The sequence below is a fragment of the Nansenia antarctica genome (assembly GCF_963989245.1).
Source record: "Nansenia antarctica genome assembly, chromosome: 12".
NCBI classification, from domain to species: Eukaryota; Metazoa; Chordata; class Actinopteri; order Argentiniformes; family Microstomatidae; genus Nansenia; species Nansenia antarctica.
Genome location: NC_137682.1, coordinates 22,533,795 through 22,550,908, shown reverse-complemented (window position 1 = coordinate 22,550,908; position 17,114 = coordinate 22,533,795). Strand labels below are relative to the sequence as shown.

The 17,114-nt window shown below is 47.2% G+C and overlaps 2 protein-coding genes across 2 annotated transcripts in view; both read left to right on the top strand.

The window, feature by feature from the left end:
* LOC308168307 (tRNA (carboxymethyluridine(34)-5-O)-methyltransferase alkbh8-like) overlaps positions 1-9,706 on the top strand; it is a gene marked incomplete at its 3' end in the record, with an annotated part of 12,290 nt that extends 2,584 nt beyond the window's left edge. The window contains exons 7-12 of the mRNA XM_080542838.1: positions 1,374-1,444; positions 2,079-2,185; positions 2,281-2,435; positions 2,584-2,891; positions 8,789-8,938; positions 9,056-9,706. Of these exons, the coding sequence (XP_080398964.1) occupies positions 1,374-1,444; positions 2,079-2,185; positions 2,281-2,435; positions 2,584-2,891; positions 8,789-8,938; positions 9,056-9,706 (1,442 nt within the window). The remainder of the gene's footprint in view (positions 1-1,373; positions 1,445-2,078; positions 2,186-2,280; positions 2,436-2,583; positions 2,892-8,788; positions 8,939-9,055) is intronic.
* Positions 9,707-11,264: 1,558 nt separating this feature from the next.
* The window catches only part of cwf19l2 (CWF19 like cell cycle control factor 2), a 42,812-nt gene continuing 36,962 nt past the window's right edge, over positions 11,265-17,114 (top strand). The window contains exons 1-2 of the mRNA XM_080543648.1: positions 11,265-11,360; positions 14,863-14,973. Of these exons, the coding sequence (XP_080399774.1) occupies positions 11,268-11,360; positions 14,863-14,973 (204 nt within the window). The 5' untranslated portion in view covers positions 11,265-11,267. The remainder of the gene's footprint in view (positions 11,361-14,862; positions 14,974-17,114) is intronic.

The following is a 17,114-nucleotide window of genomic DNA, read 5'->3' as shown; positions in this document are numbered from 1 at the left end:
GACTTGTTGAAACTTGTAGGAACCCTGTTACTAGGTTTACAGTGAAACCAAGGCCCTGTTTGAATACTGGATGCCCTTGTCCCACACATCTCCATCACTGATCTGTATGTGAATGTATACATTAGTGTGAGCTTCCCATTCCACTGGTTTCACCAATCGAACCCTTTTATAAGGAGTCATAGGGTGTGTTCTCACTAGAACATTTGCTTCACTTGTTTAGGATAAAATTCGCTTTGCTCTGCGTCGTTTGTAGCTGTGAAAACGTGCGAAGTCGCTCCCGCAGCAAACAACCAACGGATGCTCCGCTTGAAAAGGGTGGTTTCGCTCCGGTTAGAAACGACGCATTGAGGCAGTCCATAGGAAAACAACAGCGCATGCGTGTTGATCAGGATGAACGGGCAATTTCCTATTTTTCTGACCAATCAACTACCCCGTCTGTTGCTTCGATTGCGTATGTTACTTTGTTTACATAAAGGGCTGAGAGAACGCAAATCAGAGAAATAATTTATGCAACAATGTTGCAAACTCATCCACTTGCTCCGGCTCAAGATTCGGACTTTCATGTGAGAACATGACCATATACTGTATATGTCTACGAGTCCATATGGTCATATGTTTATAAAAGTACACAGTTACATGTTAACTCCCCCCTGTCTATATACCCCCCTGTGAATAGGCTATATAGTGTATAGAAGTATAGTAAAGTTCACATAATAGATACATTCTCAGATGTCTACCGATCACTTATCCCCCTATTTTTGTTTATACCCCGCCCTACTTATGTCTATTTATGTCTCATTATAGTTTTTTTTTATTATCTTAGGACTGTGTTTGTTTGTTTCGTTGTACCTTTTGTTGTACCTGTTACAATGACAATAAAGATAATTAATTAATTAATTAATTAATTAATTAATTAATTCATTCATTCATTCATTTAGATCTGTTATTGCCTCATGAAAGGTGCCTTATTAAACAGAGACGGTCTGTAGGGCAACTCAACTTGTGAGCCTTGAGACTTCTGGTCAAACGTATGAAAAAGGGGCTAAGAAAACGTCATAAAACAACAGGAAACGTCTTTAAAGACTTTAACGTTCTTTAGAAAAACATAAAACCTCATCAAGTACATGCCTCAGTCATCTAATATCACCATTTATATTTTGGGTGCGTTTGTGCTACAAATAAACTGTCCTTGGCTTGCCTTGTGTCCCAAAGCAGATCCTGTTGCTGAGAGATTGATAATCTACCTGTGGAATCCCACTATTCAACAGTTTCCACAGAGATTGTTAATAGGCCTTTCATCTGTGATACCGCTGTGCTTCAAAAACACGTCCATTTACGTTTCTAAGCTGTGTTTCTGTGGTTCTTGTTGTTAGGTATCCCTCCTCATGTTGACACTCACTCTGCCTTTGCGGATACCATCCTCTCCCTGAGCCTGGGAGCCAAGGTAGATATGAATAGTGTGTGTGTGTGTGTGTGTGTGTGTGTGTGTGTGTGTGTGTGTGTGTTCGTTTGTGTGTGTGTTCTGACGTGTATACGTGTGCATACATCACATACATCTTGCTGTAAATAATGATCTTACTGTACACTATGTGTGCGCTTATATACATGATCTTGAAGGGCAGGGTGATTCATTCATCTTTATAATCGGCTTTAATACGTTTTCTATGGTTGGGCGGCCGCGGTAATACTGTAATATTGCGGTATATGAAAAAAACTACGGTGTCCGTTTCAATACAGTCATACATTTTTTAAAATAACACGTTATCCCCTTGGTTGGTGCTTCATTATACAGTCAGACAAACATACTCCCAACCATAGCAACTAGGGAGTTTTTCAGGGCCAAAAAGTGAAAGGTTTTTGACTGGTGAAGTCGGTCTTGAGATTCAAATCCAATTTAATATACAACTCTTCATATTTCTTAAAATATTCAGCTTTCTGTAAGTCAAAAACTTAAAAAACCCGGAATGTCGAGTTAGGGCTATGAATGGAAACAGCAGAAGACCTACAGTGCAGAACACATACAGTTTCTTCAGGAACTTCCTTTGATATGACTTTTACTTTACATAATGTCACTGCAGACGGTGATGGAGTTCCGTCACCCCGATGGGCCCTTAGTTGCCGTGGTGTTGCCAGGGCGGAGTCTACTGGTGATGAAGGGAGAGAGCAGATACCTATGGACCCATGGGTGAGAATGAAAGGGAATGAGGGAGGTTAGAGAGAGAGAGGACAGAGGAGAGACAGAAAGAGAGTCAAAGAGGTTTTCTCTCTCTGTGTCACTAGTATAACTCCCAGGAAGTTTGATGTGGTCCCAGCTGACCACCCAGAGTCCCCTGCTGCAGTATCCTCTGATAACCATAGCAACCTGACCCTGAGCCGGAGGGGCACTAGGACCTCTCTCACCTTCCGCAAAGTCCGCCGAACACCGTGCGACTGTGGTGAGCTTCTTAGTTGGGTTTGCCGATTTTGAACAAGTGCGTTCATGTCTCCATTGCTTAGCACACCAGACGACTGTTTACATTTTTGACTTGACAAACGGGCTTTGGATGAACCTGTGTGAAGCTGGGCCTGTCTGTCTCCCTGCAGCCTTCCCATCTTCTTGTGACAGCCAGCGTCCCTCCGGCCCCTCACCCCCCTCCCCCTCACCCCCCTCCCCCTCACCCCCCTCCCCCTCACCCCCCTCCCTACCCAGCAACGAGGGTGACGCGGCCCGCTTGGAGGCGGAGTTCGTGCACAGCGTGTACGACGCCATCGCCTGTCACTTCAGCAGCACGCGCCACTCCCCCTGGCCACAAGTATGTCACTTCCTGTCCTCGCTCCGACCAGGAAGTGTTCTCGTTGACGTGGGCTGCGGGAACGGGAAGTACCTAGGGGTCAACCCAGACGTGTTTGCGGTGAGTGCATGTTGAACATGTTGAGGGTAGATGCAAAGTAAAAAAATGGGTAAATGCTACTTCATTTCGATCTGTTAGATCTGTTTTCTATGTCTCGTCTTTAGACGGGCTGTGTTGTGAAGGCCCACAGTTTTAGTGCCAGTTTTAGTTTCCCCAAACCAGCCCTATTTTGCCCCAGTTATTTCTTTGTTATTTTCTATACTATTCTGTACGTTATGAAGGTATATGTATTATTATTGTAATGTTTCTGTATATATTTGATGACGTAGTATATCCGGGGTGTGTCCGTGGCCCGGATGTTGGGTTCGGTGGTGCCTATATAAGAGACGGAAGTAGTCCGCGAGTCAGAGTGTGTGGTGAGCAGCAGAACGAGAGAGAAGCAGAACGAGAGAAAGCAACGAAGTCAATCGAAGATGGCGGATTCCGTGACACGCACCCCGTGCTGAAGCGGACCACCCGAAGTGATTATCGAGTGTACCACGGTAGCCCGTTTTAGTTGTGTTCAACGTTGGACCAAGCGGGACGCCAGCTGGACATTAATCGTCGCCTCCACGAGCGAACACAGACTCCAGCGGAGCTTCGACGCGGACCACTTCATCGACGCACATGCCATTCAACCAGGCCTCAACGCGCACCACGCCACTGGACTATAAGCCTGTTCAGGCCAGAGACTATCAGTGAGTGATTGAGAGTGTGTGTGGCCGGCCGGGAGGGAATGTATATATGGGGATGTATACAACCGTCATGTAATAAATGTGTTGTTCATATGTAATACCGTGTGCTAGTTGTTTGTAGCTCCAATGCTAATGCTAGTTGTTTGTAGCTCCAATGCTAATGCTAGTTGTTTGTAGCTCCAATGCTAATGCTAGTTGTTTGAAGGCTAATGCTAATGCTAGTTCCCTTGCTAATGCTAACGACATTAACTGCTAGTCTAACGGTTTGCTGGCGCCCCCTGCCTGTATCCTCCTATACTGCCTATTTAGCTCCATTAGTTAGATAACCAGCCCCTTCCTAAATTATACAGTCCTTTTCAGCTACTCCCTGGTTACAATTGGTCATTCGAGCCGGATTGGTAGTGTAGTGATAGCATGGCTGAGCGCAGCCAACCAGACCAGACAGTTACCCCCCCTTCTCCGCCCCCTGAGCCAGAGCCACGACCACAGAGAGTCCCGCGGTTGCCTCCGAGGTTACAGGAGTATGAGCTTGAGCTCGAAAGCTCACCGAGTGGTAGCGAGGAGCGCACTCCACGGGATACAGTGGTCGGAGAGGCCGAGGTGTCCGCCGGCGCGCGGGTGGCTAGCACTGAGACAGCCCTCAAAGAGCACCAGCCTGAGGATGAGATGGCAGAACCGCAGGGTTTTGCCGTGGAAACGGAAGAACAGGAAGGAGAGGCCCGGTCCAACAGCGCCTGCGGGCGGAAGAGGGAGGGCCTCAGCCTTAACGATCTGCCTCCCAGTACGGCGCGCTCGAGACCTAGCTCCTGCCGCTCAGTGGCTTCCTACCGGTCCAGGGCTTCCGTGGGCAGTTCTGCCTCTGGGGCGGATAGCCTGCACTCCAGAGGGAGTAGTGCCCCGCTGTCCGAATATATGCGCCAACAGGCCGAGATGGCGTTAGAGCGGGAGCGCCAACAGGCCGAGACGGCGTTAGAGCGGGAACGACTCCAGTTCGAGCGTGAACGCCTCCAGCGCCAGGAGGCGCTAGAACGCGAACGCCTCCAGATGAACGGAGCGGAACGCGCGGCGGAGAGACAGCGCCAGGAGGCGCTAGAACGTGAACGCTTCCAGATGGAGCGCGACCGCCTCCAGACGGAGAGACAGCGCCAGGAGGCGTCCGAGAGGGAACGCCTCCAGATGAACGGAGCGGAACGTGCGGCGGAGAGGCAGCGCCAGGAGGCGTTAGAGAGGGAACGCATCCAGTACGAGCGCGAGCGCCTCCAGATGGAGGGGGCGGAACGCGCGGCGGAGAGGCAGATGGCGAGAGAGCAACTGCACGCAGAGAAGATGGCGGAAATGATGCAGACCATGCGCAACGTGTGCCTCAGCAGAACTCCGTCGGCCCGTAGCTCCAGAGTATCATCCGCACGGCCCTCTCGAGTGCCATCTCCTGAACCCCCCGCCGATGGCTCCATGACCCCCGCCATGACTGTCCAACTACAGGCCCAGCTGACCACCTGGAAGGAAGAGGACCAGGGACCCGACCGCTACGCGGCCCAGAGGGAGCCAGCGTCGCTGCCCGGGAGGGGAGCCATCCCCCAAGAGCGTAGCACACCCCTAGGTCCTCCAGTGTACCAAAATGCATGCAGGCCGGACACCCAGACCGTCACTCCAGCACCGATGATCCACTACAGGATGTTCCCCCAGGTGGAGGGACCCAAGTTCCCTTTCTTCAAGGACGAGGACAGGAGCCAGTATGTGGAGCTACGCATCTGCCTAGACACGCTCTTGGACAACTCCTGCTCCGAGTCCTACAAATATGCGATTCTCCTTCAGCATGTGAGGAACCCCAGAGCCCACAACATGGTACTGGCCCATGCCTCCGCACCGACACCTTACACCAGAGCGCTCGCTGACTTGGATGCCCGCTACGGTCGTCCCTGGAACCACGCCCTTGCTGAACTGCAAGCCCTCGAACAGCAGGCCCCCATCAAGGATGACCGGGCGCTGGATGACTTCGCGCTCCGCGTGCACACCTTGGTTGGGATGCTGAAGACGCAGGGCCCAGCTGGCGCCAGCGAGATCAACAGCACCTCCAACGTAGAGCGGCTGCTCCGCAAGATCCCACGCTTCCGGCAGGAGAGGTTCCGGCGACAGCAGCGCGTTCGTAACCCCGAGAAGTTGGGTCTGAGCATGGCTGCCTTCGCGGAGTTCCTACTGGAGGAAGTGCATGACACCAACGTAGACGCCATGGGTTACGCTGAGCCGAAGAAGGAGAGGGAGAAGGGAGACCGCTGGGACGGGCCGAGCTCGAACAGAGGACGCCCAGTAGGAGTGCTGCACACGGAGGAGGAGCCTCGGAGAGAGAGGACCACCCGACCTGAGGGAAAGGATTCCTCTCAACCCCCTCAAAAGGGACGGAGAGGTCCACCGCCATGTCCGTACTGCCCCAGCGAGCACTGGTTCAATGAGTGCAGTGACTTCAACAACCTGAGTACCGAGGCCAAGCAGAGGTGGCTCGAGGAGCACAAGAGGTGCTGGAACTGTGGGCGCGACCATCTGGCGAAGAACTGCACCTTGAAGAGGAAGTGCAACCGCTGTGAGGAGGTCCACCTCCACATCCTACACGAGGTCTCCCTCGCCAGGTCCACGGAGGGCAACAGAAGCCCTAGGTCCGGTCGCGCACCGGAAGAGGAAACCCCTGTCTACTACCTAGACTCGCCACAGAGCAGCGGCTCCAAGGTTCTACTGAAGGTGGTGAAGGTCCGACTTCACCACAACAACGCTGTGTACGACACGTACGCCGTTCTAGACGACGGGTCGGAACGGACCATCCTTCTCCAGGGGGCAGTGCGCCAGTTGGGGCTCCAAGGGACTGCGGAGAAGCTGACTCTGCGCACGATACGTCGCGACCTTAAAGAGGTCACCGGGGCGAGAATCAACTTCTCTATCTCCCCGGCGGGGCGGCCGTCGGATAGACATCGGCTTCAGAATGTCTTCACCGCCGACCAGCTAGCGCTCTCCCGCTACGACTACCCCCTGGAGAGGTTACGCGCAAGATATCCCCACCTACGGGGAGTAGACCTACATCCGATAGAAGGAGCGGAGCCAACCCTTCTCATCGGCTCGGACAACGCTGAACTGATCGTGTCGCTCCGTCCTCCGCTGAGAGGACCACGAGGCTGCCCGATGGCTGTTAAGACGGCGCTTGGGTGGGCCCTCCAAGGCGCTACCGAGTGGAGAGAGAGGGACGGGAGAGCTACGTCATCCCTCCATGTCCGAACCGAAGAAGCAAACCAACCAACCGGACCGCCTGGAGTGGAATCTATTGCTGCCAGTGCACCTGGAACAGTTAGTACCACAAATGGTTCACCACAGGATGACCAACCGAGGAAGAAGTCTCTGTGGACAGAGCATAAGTCTCTGGATGGGAAGCCTTACTACTACAACTCCCAGACTAAGGAGTCCCGGTGGTGGCGCTACCGTGCCATGGCGGCAACAGCTGTTGCCGAGGAACACCTGCAGGTGGCCATGCACCCTCACGTGGCCGAGGTCAGCATTGACGCACCCGTCAACTCCGTCGAGTACACGTCAGCCATGGAAGTCTCAGCCCGTATGGTAGACGCCTCCAAGGAGGAAAGGCCGGAGTTGGCGAAGAGAACGTACAAGTGGAACTCAAAAGAGGAGGCCAAGCAGGCCTTCCAAGAGCTTCTGAAGGAGAAGGGTGTTTCATCCAACGAGTCATGGGAGCAAGCCATGAGAATGATCATCAACGACCCACTCTACAGCGCCCTGCCCAAGCTGAGTGAGAAGAAGCAAGCGTTTAAGGCCTACAAGGCTAAGAAGGAGAAGGAACAAGCCAAGCAGCTCAGGAAGAGGAACTGTGAGGCGCTGACGAGCATTCTGGACAACATGGCCAACGTCACCCACTGCACCACCTGGTCCGAGGCCCAGCAGTACCTGCTGGACAACCCCACCTTCGTTGAGTACGAGGCGCTGGAGAACATGGACAAGGAAGACGCTCTGATCTGCTTCGAGGAGCACATCCGCGCCCTGGAGAAGGAGGAGAAGCAGAAGATTCTGCTGAGGGAGAGAGACAAGATGTCCGAAGGTGCCGTGGTACTGGTGATGGACCAGTCCCTTCCGCGCGCCGCCTGGCAGACAGGCAGAGTGGTCGACACTATCACCTCCTACTTCACGCTGCTAGAGCAGCCTAGCCAGTGTGCCTTCTTAGTTAACTGAAACCGAGGGTTTCATGGGGCGGCTGTTGTGAAGGCCCACAGTTTTAGTGCCAGTTTTAGTTTCCCCAAACCAGCCCTATTTTGCCCCAGTTATTTCTTTGTTATTTTCTATACTATTCTGTACGTTATGAAGGTATATGTATTATTATTGTAATGTTTCTGTATATATTTGATGACGTAGTATATCCGGGGTGTGTCCGTGGCCCGGATGTTGGGTTCGGTGGTGCCTATATAAGAGACGGAAGTAGTCCGCGAGTCAGAGTGTGTGGTGAGCAGCAGAACGAGAGAGAAGCAGAACGAGAGAAAGCAACGAAGTCAATCGAAGATGGCGGATTCCGTGACACGCACCCCGTGCTGAAGCGGACCACCCGAAGTGATTATCGAGTGTACCACGGTAGCCCGTTTTAGTTGTGTTCAACGTTGGACCAAGCGGGACGCCAGCTGGACATTAATCGTCGCCTCCACGAGCGAACACAGACTCCAGCGGAGCTTCGACGCGGACCACTTCATCGACGCACATGCCATTCAACCAGGCCTCAACGCGCACCACGCCACTGGACTATAAGCCTGTTCAGGCCAGAGACTATCAGTGAGTGATTGAGAGTGTGTGTGGCCGGCCGGGAGGGAATGTATATATGGGGATGTATACAACCGTCATGTAATAAATGTGTTGTTCATATGTAATACCGTGTGCTAGTTGTTTGTAGCTCCAATGCTAATGCTAGTTGTTTGTAGCTCCAATGCTAATGCTAGTTGTTTGTAGCTCCAATGCTAATGCTAGTTGTTTGAAGGCTAATGCTAATGCTAGTTCCCTTGCTAATGCTAACGACATTAACTGCTAGTCTAACGGTTTGCTGGCGCCCCCTGCCTGTATCCTCCTATACTGCCTATTTAGCTCCATTAGTTAGATAACCAGCCCCTTCCTAAATTATACAGTCCTTTTCAGCTACTCCCTGGTTACAGGCTGTGTTAGGATTCCATTGAGTGTGTCTGTCCCCTGCAGGTGGGTTGTGACCGCAGCAGTGCGTTGGTGCAGATCTGCTCAGAGAGAGGCTTCCAGGCTTTTGTGTCTGACGCTCTCAATGTTCCTCTACGCAAAGAGACCTGCGATGCCTGCATCTCTATAGCTGTCATTCACCACCTCTCTACAAAGGTATACACACACACACACACACACACATACACACACACACACACACACACACACACACACACACACACACAGTTTGGTTACTGTTGTTTTATGATTTCCTTTGTGTGGTGTGTGTAGGAGCGGCGGTTGGCTGCGGTGGAGGAGTTGGTGAGGCTGTTGAAGCCTGGAGGAAGGGCGCTGATCTACGTGTGGGCCCTGGAACAGAAACACAACGACCAGACGTCTAAATACCTCAGAGAGCCCACAGCACACAGGCCCGGAGGCAGCTCTACAGGCCCCTGCAACCAGGAGAGAGAGTGTCCTACAGGCAACGGCAAAGACTACGACCAGGGGCAGGTCGGGAGTGAGAACCCCCCGGACAACAACTTCGACTGCAACCAGGTCCCCCCTGAGAAAGAGAGTCGGCCCAAGCTTAGGGTCCACACCAACCGCACGGCCTTCGACTCCCAAGACCTCTTGGTCCCCTGGCATCTTAAGGGGGGAGGGGGGGAGCGGGCAGGAGGAGAGACAGGACATGGTAACCAGGGGAAGGGAGTAGGCAAACAGGGTGGTCGAGGAGGCTCAAAAAAGACATCAGACCTCCCCACTGCTAATGTTCATGGCTCAGCTCCCAGCCCAGGTCCTGTATTTCATCGCTATTACCATGTCTTCCAGCAGGGGGAGCTAGAGGAGCTGTGTGGCAGGGTTAGAGGAGTGAGTGTGCAGAGTAGCTACCATGACCAAGGGAACTGGTGTGTTATACTGGAGAAGACTCCTGGAGACAGATAAACACACACACACACACACACACACACACACACACACAATCAAGATTTTAGTAAATGGGTTTATTAACAGAGAGTATGCTATTGTTCATTTTCGGATGAATAAAGTTGTATTGAATTGAGGGAGATTTTGTTTTTTTTTGCCTCATCAGATAAGACAATTATGCAAGACAATTATGAGACCCAATGAAGCGATTTAATATCGCTGATTATTGTAAATAATCATGAAAAATGGGAAAAACAAAATGGGGATTCATTAAGTGCCTAGTCTGATTTCATTCATTCAAACGTTGTTGTTTAATCAAGTCTTAGAAGTGGCCGTAGGCTGTTGAATGCAACACCTCTCAATGTGGATTACCATTGTTATAATATATTAATATTAATATTAATTTGTAATATATATTACATTAACAACAAAGAGTCCCCATTAATCCCAAAATCAAAGTTTGTCAGGTGTTTTTAGACCTCTTGACTCTCTCTGTATTCCTCCACATATCCTTGCTCTACTATGCCCTATTCTTCTCCAGTGTCTGTTATAAAGTGTGGTCTTTATGTTTCCTAATCATCCCCTGTATCAGTATTCAGGGCCGCATTTGTCCTGCCCAGGATTGTGGCTTTCTGGAGACCACCTAACATTATAAGATAACTTCTAAACTAGACTATACAAGATAACTTTTAACAGACGTGGTCAAGACAGAATGGATCTCCGGATAATGGTTTCTTGATTGCGGCTGGGGTGAGGCTATTATTCACTGTGATAATTGAAGAACAGCTCCTGGTAAATGTGGATGTGGCTTGGTCCACCGAGACCGGTGGGCCAGCCTGTTAGCGGAGCAGGCTGAGACTGGACTCGACTGTGCTCTGTGGTTTTATCTGTGTATCGATTATTGTCCTGCAACGGTTGTGTCTGGCAGCAGATAAGCACTTGACATTTTGAGAAAATTAAAGATGGAATTTATGTCTGCGTCCAGAGTATTGATCTAGCTTTCTATCTAATAAATGCCTTTCCATTAGTGCCTCAACGTTCCTGATTGATTATGATATGCTCATCTAAATTTAGCCATGCTGGTTCTGTACTGGAGGTGTCCACATAACCCTACTATCATATCATATTATCTAATGTTCGATCTGTTGCTGATAATAATAATAATAATAATAATAATAATAACTTTATTTGTATAGCGCTTTTCCTGCAAACGTTGCAGCTCAAAGTGCTAATTAGTATAATCTTAATTTAATTATTATTTTTTAACTTAAATGCAATATTAAAAGGATGGGTTTTTATCATCTTAATTTAATTATTTAGTCATTTAAAGGCAATATTAAAAAGATGGGTTTTTAGTCTTGACTGAAGTTATTTGCTGAAGTTGATCACATGCCACTATCACTCAATATCACCACATGATCTACATAACATAGCATCTTCGATATTACACTGATCATCATTAGACATGCAGTCTGTAGTACAGTAACCGTTGCAGTGGACTACAATAACCACAATGCAGTATTCGTCCTGTTGTCGTGTGTTTTGCGACAGTTGGGCAGAACGAGTTGACGGCAGCGCCATGGCTTCGTGCGGAGCTAGTTTTGAGAGCACTCACAGCATCGCAGACAGAAAGCAGCGTAAACGCGAGGCCAGACAGGAGGTGGTGCAGGAGGTATGATGGGTTCATATGATGATGCCTCTCTGTCTGTAGGGTGAGAGAGTGTGTGAGACTCCTAAGGTGTCTTATGGTGTGCGCTGCCACGTTACCTTAGCTAGCTAGCAAGCTAGCAAGGGCCAGCTACGGATACAGCTGTATGCCCTTAAAGTATAGAACAGTTTGGCTGGTCCTGGTTGTTTGCTGAATCTGAACATTTTTCTGTTTCCCCAGATTGTGAAAGGGTAGATTGTAAGCTTTCAAATGATATGTCATACATTGAAATCTGAAACAAGTTGAAGAAGTCATGGATATTTGAATGTTGATAGATACCCCCCAAATCACTGTGCTGAGAAAAGCAGCCTTTTTTTCACTGAGGTAATGGGTGGGAACAATAGCTGGTTAACTCCACCCTAATCACTCCTCCATTACACTACCTGTCATTACACTACCTGTCATCTGTCAGTGGGGTTATTATCAGCTAACCCTCAGGAAACAAACTTGCAAGGATGACATGTTTAAATTGCAAAATAATAATAATAATAATATTAATAATTATTGTTCATGATTTCTTATTGCCATGTGTGCCAAAAGTTTTTTTTTATATCCCATTACAAGTACAAGAGAGTAAAATTCGTGGAGCTGGAACATTTTTGGCAAGATACAATTGAGCAATACAATAATAGAATGGTAAAAAATAATAATTTGGTGTCCTTGTGTATGCGTTCATCATTATAGTCCATAAAGCATCTAGCGGGACTTCGGCGTAGTTCCTTCCCATCCCATCTGGGCATCAAAGCTGTAATAAAAATAGAAGACAGTACATTTAAAATGATTGCCCACTGTTACCAACACACCGTTTTTAGGAAATACTATGTTGATAAAATAGAATTGCTTATACAATGACAATGACAAATACCTGAAGTGCTCACATCAAGTTCTCTCAGAACCCCTCACCTTGTCATTCTGTAACACAAAGTTCAGGTCAGAGGTGTGGACACTTCTATAGTGTAGGCTTGCATGTCTTTCATAGACTCTCAGTGTACTGTACTTGTTGAAGTCGTCCTGTACTGTAAGAAGTAGGCTAGTGAAATCATTTTAATCCATATTATTATTCTACAGCAAATCTACAAATCAGTCAATTAATTATTATTTTTTATTCCACACCACCAACCACATGGTTGCCCTCAAAGGGCCGGTTGTAACTCTGAGACTAAATAAATGTATCTACTCTTTATCATGTTACATAATTGCCTGTGCATTCGATTATTATTGTAGTTTTAGTAATAACTTAATGAATAACTAGCTATGAAAGCAGAAGTCTAGGAACAATAATGGCAAGCAGACATTCAAGTGTACAACTATGCCATTTATTTAAAAAATGAGTTTGGTAACAAAAACACATGCTTGTGCGTCGATATATATGCACGTACGTAGACACAGAAATACTGTATGTGAGCACACACACTCACATTTCTCTGTGTTATTATAGCATAAATCCCATGAATTTGAGATTAAAGCCCAGATCTATGCGACGCGACGTGACGGAACGAGACTGAACTTGAGTCGCAAGGAACCGCCAGCGATTTGACATCAAATTTGAGACCAAATCTCAGCAGAACGTCCAGACTTTATGGAACGTCTGATGTTTCTCTAAAGCCAATCAGGAAATAGCACAGACCAGCGTCATCTGTTGCCAAGAAGCAGAGTGGACCTTATTAATACGACCCATTTCCGAGCCAAACAGGAATTAGCATTTTGTGGTAACGATGAGAGTGCAAACTCTTCTAATCGTGGCAACTATGAAATGTTAGCTAGACATTTGGAGACAGGTAGGCAAGACTCTTGGCAAGAAACTCTAACCTAGAAAGGGGTACGTCTTTGTGAGTGACAACTCCCTGGCTTTATTTTTTTGGCACTATATGAATGGCGTTATATAGTTGACATGGTGTTAATAAGGTGTAAGATCCGCAGTGGTTTAAAAATGTCATCTTTTGTTTTCCATAGACCTGTGCACTTTCATGTTTGTATCGTTGAATAGATATCAAAACCAAATGTCATAGCAACATGGGTTAGACCTCTCTGTACATTTTGAAGTTGGATTGCGTGAATAGCTTAAAAGTTGTAGGAGGAGTGGAGGCAGGTGGAAGAATTTCAATAATAAGTAAGTCGAAGAACAATAGTTGGACTTGCTTAAGCAAGCCCACCTAATAATCCTTGTCACAAATGGGGCTACGGTAACACATGTCAGTGTTGTGGTTAGAGTGTCCGCCCTGAGATTGGGAGTTCGTGAGTTCGATCCTCGGCCGCGTCATACCAAAGACTATAATATATAAATGGTACCCGAAGCCTCCCTGCTTGGCACTCAGCATTAAGGGTTGAATCGGGGGTAAGACCCTGCGACATCCCAGCGTCATGTCCAAGGGGTGTACTTGTCCATCAAAGCCGCCTCACGCTACGGAAACAGGAGATAGACTCCTCCCCCCTAAGGGCCGTTAGGCTCGAGAACCATCAGGACAAACACTGTTATTTGGAGATAAGGGGTTGTATGTACCAGGAAACACTGTTTAACACAGTTAAAAGCCTCCTCCTTTACACACAGACGTGCATGTTCAATTAAGCACCTAGGCCTACAAATATGCTCACTCGGTCATTGCCCTACAGTATGTCCCTTCTTTGAGGTGGGCGTTATCTCCCAAACAGCTTTGTTGACTTCATAAATCCACACAGGGAAGAGACAACCTCAGATTGAGGAATGTATTTAGAGGAGAGGAGCATAATGACACAGAGTATTCACTAGAGGTAGCTAAAGGAGAAAGTAGCAGCCACACATAGGGGTGGGCGAGATGGCCTACATTACATATAACAATATTGGTATTGTTATAATAATAATTTGATATAGGGGTGTAACGGTTCACCAAAAGTTTGGTTCGGTACGTACCTCGGTTTTAAAGTTTTTTTTATATTTATTTATTTATTATTATTATTATTATTATTATTATTAAAAAGTGGTTTACTAAACAAACAGTGGGTCTGTCATTCTTAAATAAAACAAAGTCTGTCACTGCTGCTGCAACCTACTAATCATAAGTAGGTCTACAATTTACTGAAAAGTAGATCAAAATGAATATTCTCTCAATAAAGAACATAATCAAATAAACATCCATTAAGGGTGCAGCATTTAGAACATGAACTGTACTGTACTTGTATTCACATAAGCAGCTTTCAACATCCCATTAGGACCTGCCAGCTTGTCCTGACATTCATTGTATTTGTTCTGCAACGTGCAGCTGTTATGCTATAGTGTGCTGCTAAATCAATTGTGTGTGCAAAGCATCCGATTTGGGGGCCCGGTCCAGCTTCACTTCATTTCCCATGTGGAATGAATCATGGAAGTTGCATTATCTCCACAATAGAACATCTCTGTTCCAACCCATTTCTCTCCCTGATCCGTCTCTCCCTCTAACTCAGTCAATCCCTCTCCCTCTCCCCCCCTCCCCGCCTCTCTCTCACCCCTCAGGCGAAGGAGCAGTATGAGAAGGAGGAGAGGAAGAAGGAGCTGAAGAGACAGAGGGGAGAGGACACATGGATGCTGCCAGAGGTTGACCTGAGGCTGCAGCAGATACAACAGGTGAGGTCACCACCACCTCGGGACTGAAGAAGAAATATCAATGTTTCTGTCAACCCTATTCTCTACCCAGAGCATAGGATCAAGTAGCCACTATGAAAGCATGACCTACTGCGACTATGATGCAAATCAGAAGAAAAACAAGACATTGGTTAATCTCACTGTAATCTCTAGAGCAGTGGTCACCAACCTTTTTAAGCCCAAGATCCCTGACCTCGGCCTTGGTGAAGGCAAGATCTACCTATTGAAGCGTTGAGAGAAAAAGACAGCCAAGATAGTACTTTAAACTTAATGACGTTTATTTGCCTGTATTTTAATTAGATGCAATGCATTGGTCCAACATTAAAATTGATGCAACAACAAATAACTGAAATTCAATTCAAAGTTTGATTATGTCATTTCATTACAACACAAAAAAATAAAGGCATGGAATGATGGAATGGAGGAATGTATGATAAAATCATTTTGTTCATAGTAACGTTAGCTGACATTCTTGACATTTTGACACTTGACTGACTTAATTATTATTCTTACTTATTAACATTGACAAACATATTTACAATTAGCATTTTATAAAGTAGAACTGTAATGTGTACTTTCTCAGTCAGTGCTAAGTGCAGTCATCTTATGCAGCATCACTTTTCACATCAAAACAAAAGTAAAACTAATGTGTACTTTCTCATATTATTATCATTGACAAACATATTTACAAGTATAGCATTTTATAAAGTAGAACTGTAATGTGTACTTGTGTCTCAGTCAGTGCTAAGTGCAGTCATCTTATGCAGCATTACTTTTCACATCGAAACAGTCATGTTACTCACTCAAGTCAGTGTGATGGTTGTGACTGGATACTGTCTACAAGTGCTTTGTCGTTTGGCTCATAGCTACTGACTGCCAGTCTGAGACAGTCTGTGAGGTGTCTGTCAGTAAGGCGGCTCCTGTACTTTGATTTGATTATTTTCATCTGTGAAAATGACATTTCACAGAGATATGTGGATCCAAAGTAGGCACTCACTCTTAGTGCACATGCAGTGAGAAGAGGAAACTTCTCTCTGCTGACAAGTCCCCAAAAGTCACTGTCCCTTGACCTGGCTTTCAGCTCTATGTCATTTTGTAAATCAACCATCTCCATGTCAACTCCACTTGGCAAAGTAAATACTTGCTGGAATTTGGCTGCTACCTGCTCTATATCAATGGGCACAAATGGGTTTGAGACAAATGCAGCAATATCTCCCATGACATCTAACTCACCAAAACGCCGATTGAACTCTGTTGCCAGTTTGTCCAGGGGAGCACAGTACTGCTCAGGGTGAAAAGCATCATTGTCTTCCAAGGCCTGTGCCATTTTCTCCAGGTTGGGAAAGTGTGTCAGCCTCCCATTCTTTAGGTGTGTGTGGTCCAAACACCGAGCTTGGCCTTGAACCCATTTACTGTGCTTATCATGTGGGGAAGGTGTCGGTCTTTTCCCTGCAGCTCGTAGTTGAGTGCGTTCAGTTTTGCGGTTATGTCTGTCAGGAACCCCAGGTCCAGTAGCCACGCATCGTCTGCCAGTTCCTTGTGCTCCTCGTTCCTTGTAAGTAAGTAGGCCTAAGTAAGTAAAGCTTTATTTATATAGCACCTTTCATACAAGAAATGCAGCTCAAAGTGCTTTACAACAGGAATAAGAACATAAAGTGAATAAAAACATATATAAAAACATATACATGCATAGAATGAATATAAAAGCAGGGGGAAACAGTAAAAAGAAAAGGTAAAGATCTGACTTTCCACACCAATTTAAGTCCTTTGCTTATGAAAATATTTACTACCACTTGCCTTGTCGACAGGAACGTCTTGATCTCGGGCAGCAAGTCGACAAATCGCTGCAGCACTTTGCCGCGACTCAACCACCGCACATCAGCATGGAGAAGCAGGTCTCCGTAAGCAGCGTCGAGCTCGTCCAATAACGCTTTGAATAAGCAGTGCTGAAGCGCTTTCGCTCGAATCGAGTTGACTAGTTTCACCACCAATGTCATTACATGGGAAAAGTCCAACACCTTACCAGCCAAGGCCTGCTGATGGATCACACAGTGATAATTGACGAAGGAGGGAAAATCAGGGTCATTACGACACAGTCCAATAAATCCATTGCGCGCACCGCG